This window comes from Andrographis paniculata, unplaced genomic scaffold (genome assembly GCF_009805555.1).
Source record: "Andrographis paniculata isolate CXL003 unplaced genomic scaffold, ASM980555v1 Contig30END, whole genome shotgun sequence".
In the NCBI taxonomy this organism is placed as follows: domain Eukaryota; kingdom Viridiplantae; phylum Streptophyta; class Magnoliopsida; order Lamiales; family Acanthaceae; genus Andrographis; species Andrographis paniculata.
The window spans coordinates 2543704-2560728 of record NW_026137563.1 but is presented as its reverse complement, the minus strand read 5'-3'; the positions used below and the strand labels follow the sequence as shown (position 1 = coordinate 2560728).

General features: G+C 38.7%; 3 protein-coding genes across 4 annotated transcripts; 2 read left to right on the top strand and 1 right to left on the bottom strand.

Moving 5' to 3' along the window:
* The first annotated feature begins 84 nt into the window (after window positions 1-84).
* On the top strand, window positions 85-3790 carry LOC127246939 (B3 domain-containing protein Os01g0723500-like). Of its 2 annotated transcripts, XM_051268607.1 has the most exons (7): window positions 85-369; window positions 855-937; window positions 1085-1386; window positions 1772-1917; window positions 2206-2620; window positions 2721-2890; window positions 3106-3790. In XM_051268607.1, the coding sequence occupies exons 1-7, from the start codon at window positions 301-303 to the stop codon at window positions 3397-3399; spliced, it is 1479 nt and encodes a 492-aa protein (XP_051124564.1). In that variant the 5' UTR covers window positions 85-300; the 3' UTR covers window positions 3400-3790. The 2 variants fall into 2 exon arrangements, with proteins under 2 accessions (XP_051124564.1, XP_051124563.1); XM_051268606.1 differs by having other exon boundaries at window positions 86-369; window positions 855-1386; window positions 3106-3789.
* Window positions 3791-8082: 4292 nt separating this feature from the next.
* Window positions 8083-11263, top strand: LOC127246748 (probable transcription factor KAN4). Its single transcript, XM_051268284.1, has 6 exons — window positions 8083-8980; window positions 9118-9194; window positions 9505-9541; window positions 9795-9984; window positions 10801-10900; window positions 10995-11263. Exons 1-6 carry the CDS (start codon window positions 8452-8454, stop codon window positions 11175-11177), a joined length of 1116 nt encoding a protein of 371 aa, XP_051124241.1. The 5' UTR covers window positions 8083-8451; the 3' UTR covers window positions 11178-11263.
* Window positions 11264-12084: 821 nt separating this feature from the next.
* On the bottom strand, window positions 12085-13468 carry LOC127246940 (glucan endo-1,3-beta-glucosidase, acidic-like). Its single transcript, XM_051268608.1, has 3 exons — window positions 13326-13468; window positions 12999-13239; window positions 12085-12927 (listed from the first exon to the last, which is right to left on the bottom strand). The coding sequence occupies exons 1-3, from the start codon at window positions 13402-13404 to the stop codon at window positions 12222-12224; spliced, it is 1026 nt and encodes a 341-aa protein (XP_051124565.1). The 5' UTR covers window positions 13405-13468; the 3' UTR covers window positions 12085-12221.
* Window positions 13469-17025: the final 3557 nt, after the last annotated feature.

Genomic DNA, 17025 nt, shown 5'->3' with positions numbered 1-17025 from the left:
AGAACCTAATAAAATATACTCCATTTATTATTTTTGTATTGTGACAAAAATATTTATCACACAGAGAAAAAGTAAAGAAGTGAATACCCGTAACACCCCACCCCACCCCACCCCACCCCACCGGTCTCTCGCTTCAAACCCTTCTCTTGAATCCGTTCTCCTGGACTTCTAACTCCTCTACTCGAATCCGAGTCCCGACTATTGTTGTGTTTCGGAAAACCCTATGTGAGGGATTTGACTTGCATCAGAATGTTGTTCAAGAATTCGTCTGCATATCCTCATTAGGGAGACACGAAGCAGATGTGGGATATGAAGAGAAGGCCTCACTTTCTTCTGGGTTTTGACCCGTCGCTGTTCTCTCAAAGACTGGTAATTTTTCTCCCCATTTGGATGTGGATATACACCCTCCGAGTTTCTAAATGCATATATTGCGCGCTTGTTTTTTCGAGAAGAATAAAATTAGGGTAATATGCAATGAGGGATGAACGAGGCCTTTGTTTTGTTTTTTTTCTTCGCGGGATTGTTGGGTTTGGATAGTGCAAGCATTGCACCTTGTTTGAAAGATAATAATGTGTTAGGGTTTATGGGTTGCCGAGAGCAGAAATTTCATGGTCATTAAAGTGACGATTGACCACTGCATTGCTGCTCAATGTGTATTGTTCAATTTCTGCAAATGTGATTTCTTGACCTGACTGGTATACGCCTTTTTCCATTGAAATTTTTTCAGAAGTTAAATGTTTGTTAGAACCTTAGAGCTGATATGCGTTGCCTTCAAGGATGCAGTTTTCATATTACATACTGTGAACGTTCTAGTTGCTCTATCAGATTGATTTACCTCCATGTTTTCATCTCAGAGTATACCTCCTAACTTTGTGAAGCATATGGAAGGAAGAGCTCCGGGCACAGCACTCTTGGTTGGTCCTAGTGGAAATAATTGGTTTGTTGACTTAATCCTGGTTGAAAATGGCCTCTTCTTTGACGATGGATGGACTGATTTTGTTAGAGATCACCTGCTCGAACAGGGAGATTGTATGGTTTTTAGATACGATGGAGATTTGCATTTCACAGTGCAAATTTTTGACAGGAGCATGTGCGAAAAGGGATCTGCTTTTACTGCTGAAAGCTGCCAAGATTTAAGCAAATATGACGGTAATTTGGTGAGCAAAAGAGACAGGGAAAGGGCTCTCTTGGGTTGCATAATGGAAGGTGCACCGAAAAGAATGAGATGCTCACTAATGCAATCTGAAAGCATTTGCAAGGACCCGGAAACCTGCTCAAATGGGCATACTGGAGAAGAGTGGGTGCAACTGGCTGATGGCCAGAATAGCTTGAAAAATGCCGTGACCGTTGCTGTACCTCTTACAATCTTTCCACATGACAATCCAGGTATTTTTTGCTGCCAAGCACGGGTTATCAGATTCTAATGGTGTTCTGGTAAATGCTGCCTCTTAGAATGTTGTTTTTCCTTTTTCTTGGATAATTATTTCTACCATTGTTTATCATTACCATCTATCTACGATTTTATTCCACTTGGGAAATCTGCAGGCCATCCATATACATGATCAAACTATGTTAAACATGTTTCTGTCATATTCTCAATTGTTACTGTTACCACAATTTCCCTCTGCATTCATGGCATTCTCACTTTGTCCATCCTCGTATTTACTGTTGTTGATTAAATAAATTGATCTTTCTGTTGTGTAAGTCATAGTTTGACATGAAGTATAGAGCTAGTGTAGGGGAGCTGATATTTTTTTAATGTTTCGTGCAGATACATCTATAAGAAATAGAACCATCACACCAGAGATGCTATTATCAGCATCAGAAGCAGAGAAGATAGCCCAATCGTTTGCGTCTTCTTTCCCCTATTTTACAAAGGTTATGAAGAGATTCAACATAAGTGGTTCGTACACTCTGGTGAGAAGTTCTATTGCATCGATCCATTTCACTTCTCCTTGAATTATCTTCTTATGCTATTTACATTTGAGTTGTAAGTGACTAAATGTAAACTGATATCTTCAAGCAATCGCCATTAAACACAAGTACACCCAAGTCATCCTCTTTATTAATTGAAACTATTGTAGAGTTCTACAAATTCATATTATAATGCCACTGCAAATGGCTTGCTAGTACCTGCATGTAGTTTTTCTTCATCAGTTGCAGATCTTTTTGACCAGTTCCTGTTGTCGATTGTTTCACTCGCAGAATGTCCCTTATCAGTTTGCAACAGAACACCTGCCCAAATGCAAAGTAAAGATTGTGCTTCGTAACCTAAAAGGAGAATGTTGGACAGTTAATTCCATTCCCACAACAAAAGTTCAAACATCGCATACATTTTGTGGAGGGTGGTTGAGTTTTGTTCGTGATAATGATGTTGGTCTTGAAGATATCTGCATCTTTGAGCTTGTTTGCAAGTTTGAGCTACGAGTCCGAATTCTTAGAGTACGAAAGGAGGGGAGGGATGGCCATGATGGCGAGGCAATTCATGTAGGGAGAAACAACGCTTGCACTACATCAGCCAAGATTTCTAGACGCAAGTCTAAGAAAACAAGTGATAGTGCTCAAAATATCAAGGGACCTGGACTTTGTTTTCAACCTAACAATTTCATCACTGAATCAGGTTTTAAAAGCTACGCTTTTTATATGAACCGATTTTCTTTCTGCTATTTACTGAACTAAGCATTTATTGCATTTTTTCGGCCTTCGCGAAAATTGAACAGAGATGCACAAAAGATTTGGTTCTCTTGATAAACAGATCTCTCACACTAGAGGCTGTATGTCAATGAAGTCAGCACCTGAAGAAAAGATAGCTGCTCAGTATTTCAGTTCAAATTTTCCTTACTTTGTGAGAGTAATGAAAAAATTTAACATCAGTGGTTCATACACACTGGTGAGTGATTCCATTTTCTGCAATTTTTTCGTGCTTGATTGGATTCAATCTCACCTCAGTACATTAAAGAAAACTTCTGGTATTCAATTATATTCTTCTGTGTCAATCTTGTCCTTGTCCTTATAAATCACTTTAATGACTTTCCACAAGTTCTATCTGTAGTTTAAAATTGTCCCCTATATTGTCACTAACAAAATTTTGATATGTGCATCCAGAAAGTTCCCTATCAGTTCTCTATGGAACACTTGCCGAACTGCAAAACAGAGATTGTTCTTCGTAATCTAAATGGACAATGCTGGACTGTGAACTCTGTCCCCACTTTTAAGGTGCAGACGTTGCACACTCTCTGTGGCGGATGGATGGCTTTTGTTCGTGACAATGACATCCAGATGGGAGATATATGCATCTTCGAGCTAATTGGGAAGTGTGAAATGCGTGTCCACATTTGTGGAATCGGGAAGAAGGGGTTGAACTATCACAATGGGACAAGAAATCCTCCTATGACGTGAAGATCCAAAAGAAACTAGATATTGTGTTCACATCCAAACTATCGCGGTGAGCACTTGTTCTGATCGATACATTCTATTGATGTTTGTGATGCAAAATCGCCCAATTTGCTGGCATTGAGTTTCATTGCATAGTGCTGCGAAATTCTAGATTAGCATTGTGAATGTGTCGTTCTTTTTTGAGCATGCGGTATCTGCAGCGCTGTGGAGCTCTGGGACAAAGTGATGGTGGTTGATCCTTGGGAAATGAATAATAGTGCAATGTTTGTTAAGGTTTATGTATGTATTAATTATGGCATTGTTGTGTGTAAATTTTGTGGTGGATATGATTGATTGATGATGAATGGAGAAAGAATGAGCGAGTTAAGTTGAAGCTGTGTCTGGTTCTTGAATTTTGATTCTTTCCTAATTTACATTGTCCTAACTCCTAATTTGTGATGTTTATATCATTTTAGCATAGATAATGTTGCCATGCACTTGTAAGAAAATATGGGCCTGAATTGATTAGTTTGGGCCTCCAAATCAACAACTACGTATGGAAATGGGCCCAAGCACAAGCAGCGGCCCATTATAATCTTTACTTTTTTATATCCATTTTAGGAAAGTGGGAAATAATTGATGAAATTACATGGGGTACATTTACTATATCTAGAAAAAAAAAACAGAAAAAAAGGAACTATATTACTCTTGTGAAGTAGTTGTGGTATTTTAAAGGAAGATTATTTTATTAGATTAAAAAAAACTCGTTTAGCATAGGATTGGAGGGTTGTAAGAAATGCACAAACTATTGGTATATATATATATATATGTATCATATTTGTTGTTGAAGAAAGTAGTATAAGGAGGGAAATGTCCTTTTACAAAGTAAAACCTATAAATAGATTATTATGGAGTGGGGATATTGGCCAATAGATTTGACTACGTACATATATATATATATATATCTGTTAAAAAAGATGGCGAGTGTTGGAAGGAATGATGGGATCATAAATTGAAGCACATGTACTAGTGCATACAGATAGATAAATTGAAATTCAAATATTAGATTGAAGCATAAACTGGTTGTGAGGTAGAGAGAGAGAGAGAGAGAGAGAGAGAGAGAGAGGGGGGGGGGGGGGGGGGGGGGGTGATGGGAATGGGAATGATTAATAAATTAAGTTTGAAAGGTACAGTAACATAACAGAGGGGGACAAACTGGGCCTGCACACTACTGCTCGATCTGCACCTCCATCGTATTCATATATATATATATATATATATATTACTGGTCAATTAATTAATGAATGTATATAAATATGTGAATCAGAATCAGTGAGGAGATGTTAGTAGCAGTCAGTACACATGAAGAATGAGAATGCCAAATTAAATTAATTCCACAGTACTGATGCTGATGCTGATGCTGATGCTCTTAATTAGTATTATTTGTCAAACCAAATTCAGTTATCGATCATTTCTCTCCGATCCAGATATATATAATTAGTTATAATTAACAACAAACAAAACCCTAGCTAGCTAGCTACGATGATGAAATATGAGTTATTGATATATATATATTGAATCATCAAATTTAGCAAGCTAGCTCTGTATATATGTGTGGATGAATTAAGTGGGAAAAGAACAGTAGAGCTGTTTAATGTCGGCCAAATTGGAAGGATATTGTATAGTATAGCATTATTCTTGGTTGCTGCAGGCAGGAACATTTATTGCAATGTGCAGTGCAGTGCAGTTGAGGAGAGCAAGTTTTAATTTATCATATATACATATATTGATTGCATGTGGATGTGGGGTCTGTGATTTGAAATTCATTAATCTTCGTCGTCTCTCCTGCAGTGCATCGCCATCGTCCTCAGAAGAGTTGACAGTACTTACTAACTAGTCTGCATGCATGCGACCTGACTCCTCCTCACTCACTGAAACCCACGAATTATAAGAAACAATTCTCTCTCTCTCTCTCTCTAACTGGGAATTCATGAATTTCATGCATGCATGCAAATGTCCATATCTCCATATCCATATAAAAATTAATAATTATAATAAGTGGAGATGGATTGGAGGCCCAGGCCAGCACTGTAATGTAGGGTGAATAAGAATTAATTGGGGACATAATAAATTGGATTAGCTAGGTCAAACAACGATAATACTACTCTACTGCTTTCTTTCTTGGGATATATGAAATGAAGAACAAATTATAGAATATTGATGAATAAAATAAACGGTAGGGGTGCGTGGGTGGGTGGGTCACCGGTTCACGTCCGTCGAAACGGCGTTCAATCCGCAGATTCCTTTCCCTCCTTAATTTCTCTTTTGTCGTCTGCTCTGTAGACTCTATACCCAAACGAATCCTTTTAATTATATTTCTCCTATTCATACTGTCTATATATATATATATATATAAATCGATGCCAATATGTTTATTTGTTTGAAATTGAAATTTAATTAAACAGATTTCAATGAGATAGATATATGGGTCACTTTTTTGGTATCGTATTATATATTATATATATTTGTGTGTGGTGGCTCGTCGTATCCGTTTATGGACATGGGGTGGGGTGGGGTGGGGTGGGCAGGCTGCAGTTGTTGTAACATTGCTTTCCTGGAACAGAAGGGATGCTGCTGCTAATTATTAGTCAGCCAAGACTTTTTTCATACTGTCTGAAACAAACAGTACGACATAGTACGTACACCATTCAACTTTCAATACACTCATCACTCGTGTATATATATATATATATATATGTGTATGTATGGATACGTATTGATTGCTGGCATCAAAATTTCCAGCAAACAAAATAAATTAAATTAAATTAAATGACATCAAGATAGTAATATTCTTATATATCATAAATACGAGTTAATGCCCCGGACCCATTTATATCTACAAATAGGAAATAAACATGAATCCATGTATATATAGATATAGATATCTTGAATGTTTATTCAGTGCTGTCCACACAACTCACTGCCCACTACACTCCAAACTCTTGTTTAATACTATCTCTTTCAAAAATGCTTGTTTGATAAAATGATCAATGAATATATAATTAATATATGCACACACATATATATATATATATATTATAAGCATAAATTTAAAGAACATAACGTAGCCCCATTCCGATGCAAGGCCAATGACAAATACACCACATACAGTAGTACATTATTAATTATGGTATATATCTATATACATACATACTACCAGAGAGAGAGAGAGAGAGAGAGAGAGAGAGAGAGAGAGAGAGGACAAACACAAGGAATATACGTACATGCACAAATGTTTATTAATTAATTAATTAAGGTGGCTTACTTGCAAGATTATTAACAAATTGGACTAATTTGAACAGAGAGAGATGATCTTAAAGAAATGGGAAGGGGTTAGAAATTCCCGTTTCCCGGAGAATCTAGAGCGCATCAGGCGCTGACCTCACCCTTTTATTATTATTATTATTATTATTATTATCATCATCATTGTAGACATACATACAGTAAGTAGTTGTACGTATGTATGCATCTGAATAAAGAATTAATGGTGTTTGTTTCTTTCCTTAATTTCCTTGATCCCATCGCATCTCATCGCATATATATATATATATATATATATGATGAGCGTGGAAGAAGAAGATATGAGGTCAAGAGGGAGGGGGGAAGCAAAGTCACGTGAGGAATGCGAGGAATGTGGTTGGGTTTATCTGGGATTTCCAAATTTCCAGGCGGACTCCATGGCTACCTAGCTAGCTACCTCTACTACTTATTGTATATAATTATTAATTATAAGGATGGTGACGATGATGATGATGATGATGAGGGTGAGATTGATGGTGAGGGGCTCAACGAGATTGATGGATCATTATTATTGACTATATATAACATAAATACATATATATGCACTAGGCCAGGCCAAGACCAAGGAATATTTGGACACGGGGAGGGAATATTGGTGTTTGCTTGTTTTTATTACAAGAGAGAGAGAGAGAGAGAGAGAGAGAGAGAGAGAGAGATGGGATCGGAATAAATATCATATAATCATATATATATATGTATAATAAATATAATACAAGATGGTCAAAACACATATGAAAGGGAAGATTTTTATTAATTGCAAGTTGGAATTAAATGGGAGGCTGGGGAGGAGTCAGTACAGTATACATGTGGATCTCAGGGGTGGTGTCGCCCACCCCACCCCACCCCACTCTCTCTATCATCATCATCATCTTCTTCTTCTTCTTCTTCAGCTAACCTTAAACCTTTTAATCCTCATCCATATATCATCATCATCATCATCATCTTCTTCTTCTTCTACTTCCGATTTACAGATCCCACGTGTACAGCTGGATCTCAAGGAAGGAAGACATGTAGAAAACAAATACCATTATTAATAATTAAATTACTTGTTGTTGTTAATGTTAATTTAATAAATGTACAGTAGCAGGAGGCAGTGGAATTAACTCGAAACTTGTACAGCTCACGGTTATGCCAATTAATGAATTTTTCAATTCCAACATATACTAACATAACATCACTACTGTAACTCGTGTTTTTCTCGAAACCCAACCAACCATTCTTGATCAGACATTGCAGCGCAGTGCAGAGAAGAGCAGCAGTACGTACCTCCTTCTCCACCCCCACCCCCACCCCCACCCCCCACTATATCTCCAGTTCACTGCCCCTCCCCCTTTCCATTCCCTCCTTCCAAACTGCTCCCATTATTTCCTCCTCTGGAAACCCTCTCTCTCTCTCTCTCTCTCTCACTCCTCGTTTCTGCTGCCCTGCCCTCTTTAAACTTCAATTCTTTTTTTCTTTCTTTATACACCCTAGTCTATCCCAAAAGGCTACGCCTTTGCTCTCCCCTTTTCTGTCCTTCTAAGCTGAAACAGTAACTGCTTAAATTAGACAGAGACATCATGCAAATCATAAGGTACTCATGATATAATCACGGCCCACAACCTAAGCTACCTCCTCCTCCTCTTTCTCCCTTTCTGCCTTCCTGCCTTTTTCTTTTTCGATCATTCTTTCTCTCAACACAATTTCTTTCCACTTTTATCTGCTTTAATTACCATAATGTATTTCGCCTCCAGCCAGATCATCAATGCCATGAACAGTACTACTGCACCTTCCACCGCCCCCGATCTCTCTCTACAGATCAGCCCCCCTTCAGCAATAGCATATGATGGTAATAATCGCAATCATGGGATGATGACGGCGATGTTGAGAATGCCCCACTGCGGCGGCGGTGGCGGCGATCGGAGCTCCTTGACGACGGATTCCGGCAGCAGTGGAAGCGATTTGAGCCACGAGAATGGGTTTAATAGTAACCTGCGGCAGCAGGTTGTTGAGCCTCATTTGAGCCTAGGGTTTGAAATGGCAGCCGGATTTAATCATTTTCCGGTGCCGCCGACGCCCAGACATTATCCCCACAACAGATATCATCATCATCAGCCCCAAATATATTCCGGCTGTGACTTCAAGAGAAGCTCCCGAATGACGAGCACTAGTGTCCGAAGAAGCGTCCGGGCGCCGAGAATGAGATGGACCTCCACTCTCCACGCCCATTTCGTCCACGCCGTTCAGCTGCTCGGCGGCCATGAACGTACGTTTACATGATTTCTCATCAACTGATTATAACTACTGTGTCTGTCGGTTCAATTAGTTATGTATAGATTACATTAACTGGAAACTATGTATGTCTGAGGATGATCATTAGATTAGATTACATTTACATTACAGGAGCAACGCCAAAGTCTGTACTGGAACTGATGAACGTGAAAGATCTAACCCTGGCTCACGTGAAGAGTCACTTGCAGGTGAGCTTTCATTTCTCAGGCGAATCAATATCCTTCAACCTGGCAAACTTTAATTGTTTTCGTACTTGCTCTCCAGTGAATGATTAGTGCTTTACATGTTTGTACGTTTCGCTTTAACTTGTGTCCTGTACTGACATAGAGGGACGTTCGAATACATGCAATAGAGTTCGGACAAAAGGGCATCTTTCCATCAAACACATAATCTTTGCAATGTGGACTACTTGTTAATTTGCCATCATAATTTTTTTTTTTAAAAATAATAATCTTTTTTTTTTTTTTTTCTTTTCCCCAATCGTGGGTATATATGCAGATGTATAGAACAGTGAAGAGCACTGACAAAGGAACAGGTAAATTTGGATTTTCCCCCCTCGAGAAGGTCCCATTTTCCATTATTCTCTTTGTTTGTGCTTGTCTAAATGATTCATTTCAGTTTGTTCTCAAGCAACGTATAATGGGATCTGAAATATTATGGGCTCATGAGACCCTCCTATAGTATAGTTTTTTTTTTTTTTTTTTTTTTTTTTTTTTTTTTGTTTCTTTGAAAAATCAAAATCAAAATCAAAATGCAAAATGCATAACTGTATGAATTTTGGGATGCAGCTGCTCAAGTGGTGCAGACAGACATTGAATTGAAATGTCCATACGGGCCTCCTGGAATTGAAGATGGAAAGTCAGATGTTGATATTACTACTCCTGGCACTGTTTATGCCCCATTACCATTACCATTACCTGATGCTCCACATGCACTACAATCATTACAATTGCATACTCCATTACAATATGCTCACAGGTGAGTGCTGCTGCATGCTTTACTCCATCTCCAGATCTATTATTCCTTTATATATATTGTCATCATCATTTTCAATAGAATTTTATGCATATCTACTACTACGTGCATTAATTTGAGTCCTTTCTCTCTCTCTCTCTCTCTCTGGTCAACGAAACTAGACATTCCAATTTAATTAATATGCCGTACGTTATTCCAGTTTGTCTGAACTTTAGATCCCAATCAACACACCGTTCAAATAATTCATTGCCGGTGATGTTAATTTTTCGATAGCCGTGTGAGGATAATGCGTATTAATTGCTGTCTGGGAGTTTCGAAAAAAATCTGGGTGCCAGTGATCCATAATACATACATATACATATATATGTGTGTGTCTGAATAATATGGTTTAATTAGGGTTTGTTTTGTATGGACTATGGTGGTGGTGAGATTCGTTACCTAATAAGTAATCAACTTTCATTAAATGCTTCGTATACGAATCTCAAGGTTTCCCCAGAAAAGTCAAAGAGAAGATTCAGATCTCGATGTCAAGATCGTCGCAAATAGAGCTCGTTTAGGGTGACATTTGGTGCGATCCTGTAGGGGTCACACGTACGAAATACAAGCAGATGTAATTGGCTGGACTTGTCGACTCAATTATATATATATATATATATTCCTGGACGGCTATAATCACCAAGAATACTCAACACCATTGCATTGTATTTTCTGCCAATTAATTAAGCTACTGATAGATATTATAGAATCTGTTAATTAGTTAATTAGATTTCGCATTGTGTAATTATTCATCAATTAATTCCCAATTGTTGTCATTTCCAGGGGTTCTTGGTGTTCATCTCCAGATCAAAACCTGGTGCCAAGCCCTTCATGTCAAGGTCCCTGGGCTAGTAATTTTCAGACACCAGTAGATGTAACCAAGGTATAATTAATATACATATATCCTTCTTGGACATGACAACAATTGATGATGCAATATGAAATTTTGAAGGGACCTTATGATTTGAATAATGTAGGGAGATGGAGATAGAGCAGCAGGCAAGAAGATGGAAATGGTTAGTAGTAATAGCAGTAGGGAGTACGGAGGAGGAGCAGAAGAAGTTTTGGTGGATCTCGAATTTAGCTTAGGAAGACGAAGCTGGCAAATGGACACCTCTAATAATAATAATAATAATAAACCATCTCTTCTTAGATGTTAAGTAATAAAATTAGCTCTACTCATTTAGTGCTTCCAATTAATGTTACCATCTTAGCATAAATTAAAGGTTTCGTTTGTATTAATTAATTTGATTTTTTTTTTTTTTCTTCTAATTTATTTATTTTATGATTTGACTATTGGTTATGATCTAAATTGAATGGTTGGTGATAGAAGGAAGAGACTTGGAAAGAAATCAGCAAAGCAATTTGGAGACATGGAAACTCATGATTAATTAAATTGACACATACGATAATGTAATGATAGTGTCTCTTCTCCTTTGGGGTCCTAGGTATCTTTCTTGGTGCTATATATAACAGTATTACATAGAACCCTAAACCCTATAACAATATTGCCAAATACCAGATCCTAACAATATAGCAAAATAGAGACATTGAGAGTGGACTGATGAAATTTTATTTTTTATAATTATAAATGAGAGTTTGGGGAGAAATTTTTATCAGATCCTAAATGTAGAAATACATAAGAGTTTTGGTTAAGTAAGACATATCAATTCAATAAAAGAGTTTTGATGTTGAATATTTATTGGGCCAAGTGGCAGCAACCTTTGTCCTGGTCGAGATTGGGCCACTTTGTTATGCTCCTACCTCTAATAATTAAAAACAGACATGAGCAAGTACCAAGATAGAAATGCAAATACAAAATTGAAGATAACATTATTATATATAATTACTACAAAATAAGGCAGCAATTTTAGATTAAAACATATATATAATAATTTCTTTATCCATGTAAAGTATATATATATATATATTTCGGACAAGCTTAATTTTATGTTTTCTAAAAGGTGAGTGGATACTTTGGGGTCTGGTCGGGCAAGAAGATCCCCCAATGCTTCTCGACCCAGCCAGGAGGGTTCTTCTGATTCTCATCAAACATGGCGAAACATATGAAAAAGCAGTGGTTTTTTTTATTCATCAGACAACCTTATTCTAGTACAGAGTATAACATAGTAAGACTGTCCGTACTTGTAGCTGTTGTATTCATGGTGACAGGCACTTGCCCTGATCGTAACCTGTAAGTATAATCAAAAACTGAACTGATACTTAGGCTGTCTGTTGGGCAAGAACAGCCCGAAATGCTTCTCGAAGTCAGGAGTCTTGAGATTCTCATCAAACAGCCCAAATATATACGTCTCAATCGCCCTCCCCGGCCGTTTCGGCGTCCCCTCTCGCGCCCGCCGGATCAAATTCGTGTTGTACGTCCTGGCATTCTCCACCGTCGTCGTGTCCCCGCCGGCCGACGGCCACCCGCTCTCCGACACCACGATCGTCACCGAAGACCCCCCGCTCTTCTCCAGGGCGGCGTACGTGGCGTCCACCAGCGCGTAGAACAGATTCTGGTACCGGACCCCGCCGGGCACCACCACCCCGTCCGACGTGAACAGGGCGTACGGCAGCTGGATGTTGCCCTTGTCGTAAATGTAAGAGAAGTAGGGATACACATTCACCAGCAACGGGGAACGGTTCTCCGTCAGGAACCTCACGATCGGGTTCACGTACCCCGTTACGTCGTTTCGGAAAACGCCGTCGGCCGGCGGGTACGAATTTCCGAGGAGGCCCGTCTCCAGCGCCGTCGACACTTTGATTCGGTTCGCCAGGCCGGCGGCGGCGACGGCGTTCTGGATGTTGCGCATCGCCGGAAGGACAAAGTTGACGTACCGGGCCGTGTCGCGGAGCGGGCTGACTTCGTTGCCGACGGCGATGTATTTGAACAGGACGTTGCCGTAGTTCCTGTTACGGCGATAGACTCGAATCAAAATAAATTAATTAAATATTTAAAATATCTCGATTGATGGAGAGACCTGATGTTGTTTTGCACCCAGGAGTTGGCGTTGGCCTGGCTGGCGGCGATGTTTTGGAGATCGGTGTTGGGGACGCCGACGGTGACTTCAATGTTGGATCCCCGGAGAGCCTGGAGAGTCCTCTGGTCGGGGTCGTAGATTCTCATACGGCGAATGTTGTACTGGTTGCACAGCGCCACCACCTCCGCCGCCGACGGGAGGTTGTTGCCGTTCCGGCCGTAGCAGACGCCGGTCTGAGCGGCTGCATAAATCAAGGGTAAATTCGCCATTTCAATTTAAAAAAAAAAAAAAAACAGAGAAGAACAGGGGATGAACAAATGAACAAACCTGTGAAATCCAGGGGGAGGATGAGGAGAGCTACAAGAATGGGGATTGAAGAAACGAGGTGATTGGCCATTCCTGCCATGGGAATTAAGAAGATCTGAGAAAGTCTGGTATTCAAATGCTTACATTTTATAGAGAGAGGGTTGGGAGAGATCAGTGGCTGCTAATTTTTTCTGCCAAACTAATAAAATCTGTAGAGCCATTAACGTTGACAGAGACGAATTCTTACTGGAAATTGGAAAAGTCAGTTGTTGATTCTTGATGAATAATTGTAAAATTCTTGACCAGACTCACTGAGTAGCCATAGCATATGACTTGAGAGTGATGGGCTGCCCCTGTTTATCGTCATGCAAGAATTCCACACTACGTTATGTCTTATGTACCTCGTCAATTCACAAAGTCTCTGTTTTTATCTCTACTCTTCCAAATTCCAATTCATTCAACTAACTACCTAGTACTTAGAAAGACTAACAATAATTAAATAAATAATTTTTTTTTTTGAAAAATTAATAAAATTTAAGTATATAATATGATTTAATTCAATAATATTAAAACTTAAAATTGCTTGAGTTTCCTCAGAACCTTCCAAGGCTATATTTTTGTTAGGCAGGTCTACGGAGGCTGTACATATAATCAATAATTCATACAATATCTACTATTATTGAATTTCTTGATGCCTGGATATATAGGCTGAAAAATAAACACTAAATCGTGTTACAGGCAATGGGCAGTACTCTTAGCGTAATTATTAGAGTTGGAGACGTCATTAAACAAATTGTTGAAAATATTTATTGAATAAATAAAACTCAATATAATAGTTGTGAGCAATTATGCATTATTTATTTATTTTTACATTTAAATTCTTGACAAATAGCAATATATTTGAAAAGTCTCTAGCAAAAAATTAAAAAAATATTTTGATTGCTTCAACTTAGACTTGTAGTCCATTATATGAAACTATCAATATGGAATTTAATGTCATCTTAATTGCTAGTGGAAGACTAACATAAATAATTAATAATTCCATATATGTAATGGGTGGAAAAGAAATCAAGTTATTTGTATTTGTTCAATATATTAATTAATTTCAAGATTAAATTCGATAAACTGAGTTTATTAACAGAGAAATGTGTCTTTTGAGTTATTTGATTCTTTTTTTTTTTTTTTAACTTAGTTAGTCGAGCTAATTAAAATTCATGATGAATTTGTATTTTTTTGCACAAGTATTGTTATCAACCATTTTAATATATAAAATTTTATTAAAATATTTATAAATCATTAATCTGCAACAATGCCACCTTATCAAAATCACAACCCACGATAACCTTTACACAATTAAAGGGAGATTAAATAATGAATATTTTATTAAAAAAAATAATAAAAATAAAAAATAGTTGAAAATATTTTTTAAAATTTAGCAGGACTCAAAAGAAAATAATGATAAATTTGACTATTATCTTATACAAACTTTGCATCCAAATTATTTCTCAATAATTAAGTTTCGCAGAAATTTTAGAGTTCTAAAAATTTCTAAAATAATTTAAAGTGGAATATTAATTTGATATGAAGTTATGTAATAGAAAATAACAATGTGTTCAGCAAAATTCTATTATTTATTAATTTTTTTTTTTCAAAAATATCAAATCAAATACTTATTTTATATTTTATATATTATACTAAAAATTTATATATAAATAGCAATGGAGTATTATATATATATATATAATATTTTTATAATATATATTTGTTACGTACGAAATTTAGAATTAGGTTAAAAGCCCAAGGTAAAACGAGGAATGGGCCTGGCAATAGGGTTGATTGAACTGGCTGAAGGACACCGTGAGGAAATCAAGGAAAATAAATTTATTTATTTATTTCTAAGAAAATTCAGGACGGAAGGTCTTCAGGTCGAGAGGTCCGCAAGACGGAAAGACCTCAAGTCGGAAGGTCTTCAGGTCGGGAGGCCCTCAAGATGAAAGACCTCAAGTCGGATGGTCTTCAGGTCGGGAGGTCCGCAAGACGGAAAGACCTCAAGTCGGAAGGTCTTCAGGTCGAGAGGTCCGCAAGACGGAAAGACCTCAAGTCGGAAGGTCTTCAGGTCGGGAGGCCCTCAAGATGAAAGACCTCAAGTCGGACGGTCTTCAGGTCGGGAGATCCGCAAGACGGAAAGACCTCAAGTCGGAAGGTCTTCCGGTCGGGAGGTCCGCAAGACGGAAAGACCTCAAGTCGGAAGGTTTTCAGGTCGGGAGGTCCGCAAGACGGAAAGACGATGAGTCGGAAGGTTTTCAAGTCGGGAGGTCCTCGAGACGGAAAGTCGTTGAGATGGGATATCCGCAGGTCGGGTAAACTGTAGGTCGGATAGAAGGAGGAGTCGGACAAACACGGAGGCCTTTGATCAAAGACTGGGGGCGGTTGATATGGAGGTCGGCCCAAGTGGGGTCGGGCGAAGAAGTAGGTCGGACGAAGGACGAAGTCGGGCCAAAAGAGCGGAAGGTCTGTGGTCGGCTCAAGGAGTGAAATATAGGGAATTTTGGTCTGCTGGGGACACGTGTCAGCATAAGAAAGGTTGGAAGACGGTTGAGAAGGAGACGTTGTAACCGTTCGGGTGACGGTTTTCAGTACGGTTTCCCAGGGAATATTTAAGGATTTAGATCATCATTTGGCAAGGTATCTTCAATCAACTTCAACAAAGCAAAGTCAGATTTGGGGATCACCACTTTAAATTTCAGTCTTTTATTTTCCAGTTTATTTTCTGTACCATACAGTGTTTAGAGATTCCTAATCTCAGGCACTAAATAATCAAGTTTAAGGATATTTTCTATATCTTTGAATTTTACTTTATTTTTGTTGAAAAATACATCAACAAATTGGCGACCACAGTGGGAGCAAGACAAAATTGCTCATTCCAATTCCGGCGATAATTTCATACGTCTTAGATCCGGCCGAATCATCGGAAGGGTCCATATGGCAGGGTCACAACCGCAAGCATCTTCGACACCGGTGGGAGAATCCGTTCCACCACCCATTGTGCCAAATGCCGGGGAAATCCCACAACCACCAACTGATTGGTGGTCTTATGTTCAACAAATGAACAACCAGCATACCTTGGTTATGCAGAATATGTTGCGTGAGCAACAAACGAACATGTTGCGTGAGCAACAGAGTCAGTTGCAGAACATGATAGATCAAGCATTGTCAAGGGTTAGTCTTCAACCCACTCAAACGCCACCAGGAGTGTCACCGTCCAGACCACAGGCAAATTTCGCAGGGCCATCATTCGTGGATAGTACATTCCCAAGTGCCACAAATCCCAACCGAATGGATCGGGGAAAAACTCCTTTGACTTTTCCCAACAATGTTCCACTGGGACCAAGGGTTACCAGTTCGCAGCCGAACAATACAAGGGAGGACAGGCCTGAAGGATATATACATGATCCGATTCATATTCCTGTGCAGGATCCGTTCCAGGTTCCTGATCATCAACGCTTTCATGTAGATCCTGATGAGATTGCACATATATTAAGGGATCAGTATGGATTAACTCCTCAGATGGCTAACCGCCCTGCATATCAAAGACCTTTCCCAGAAAGGATCATTCATGAACACCCTCTCCCAAGGAATTTTCGACCACCCGACTTTCATGCATTCTCAGGGGAGGACGGATCTTCCACCATAGAACATGTTGGTCGGTTCACAGCACAAT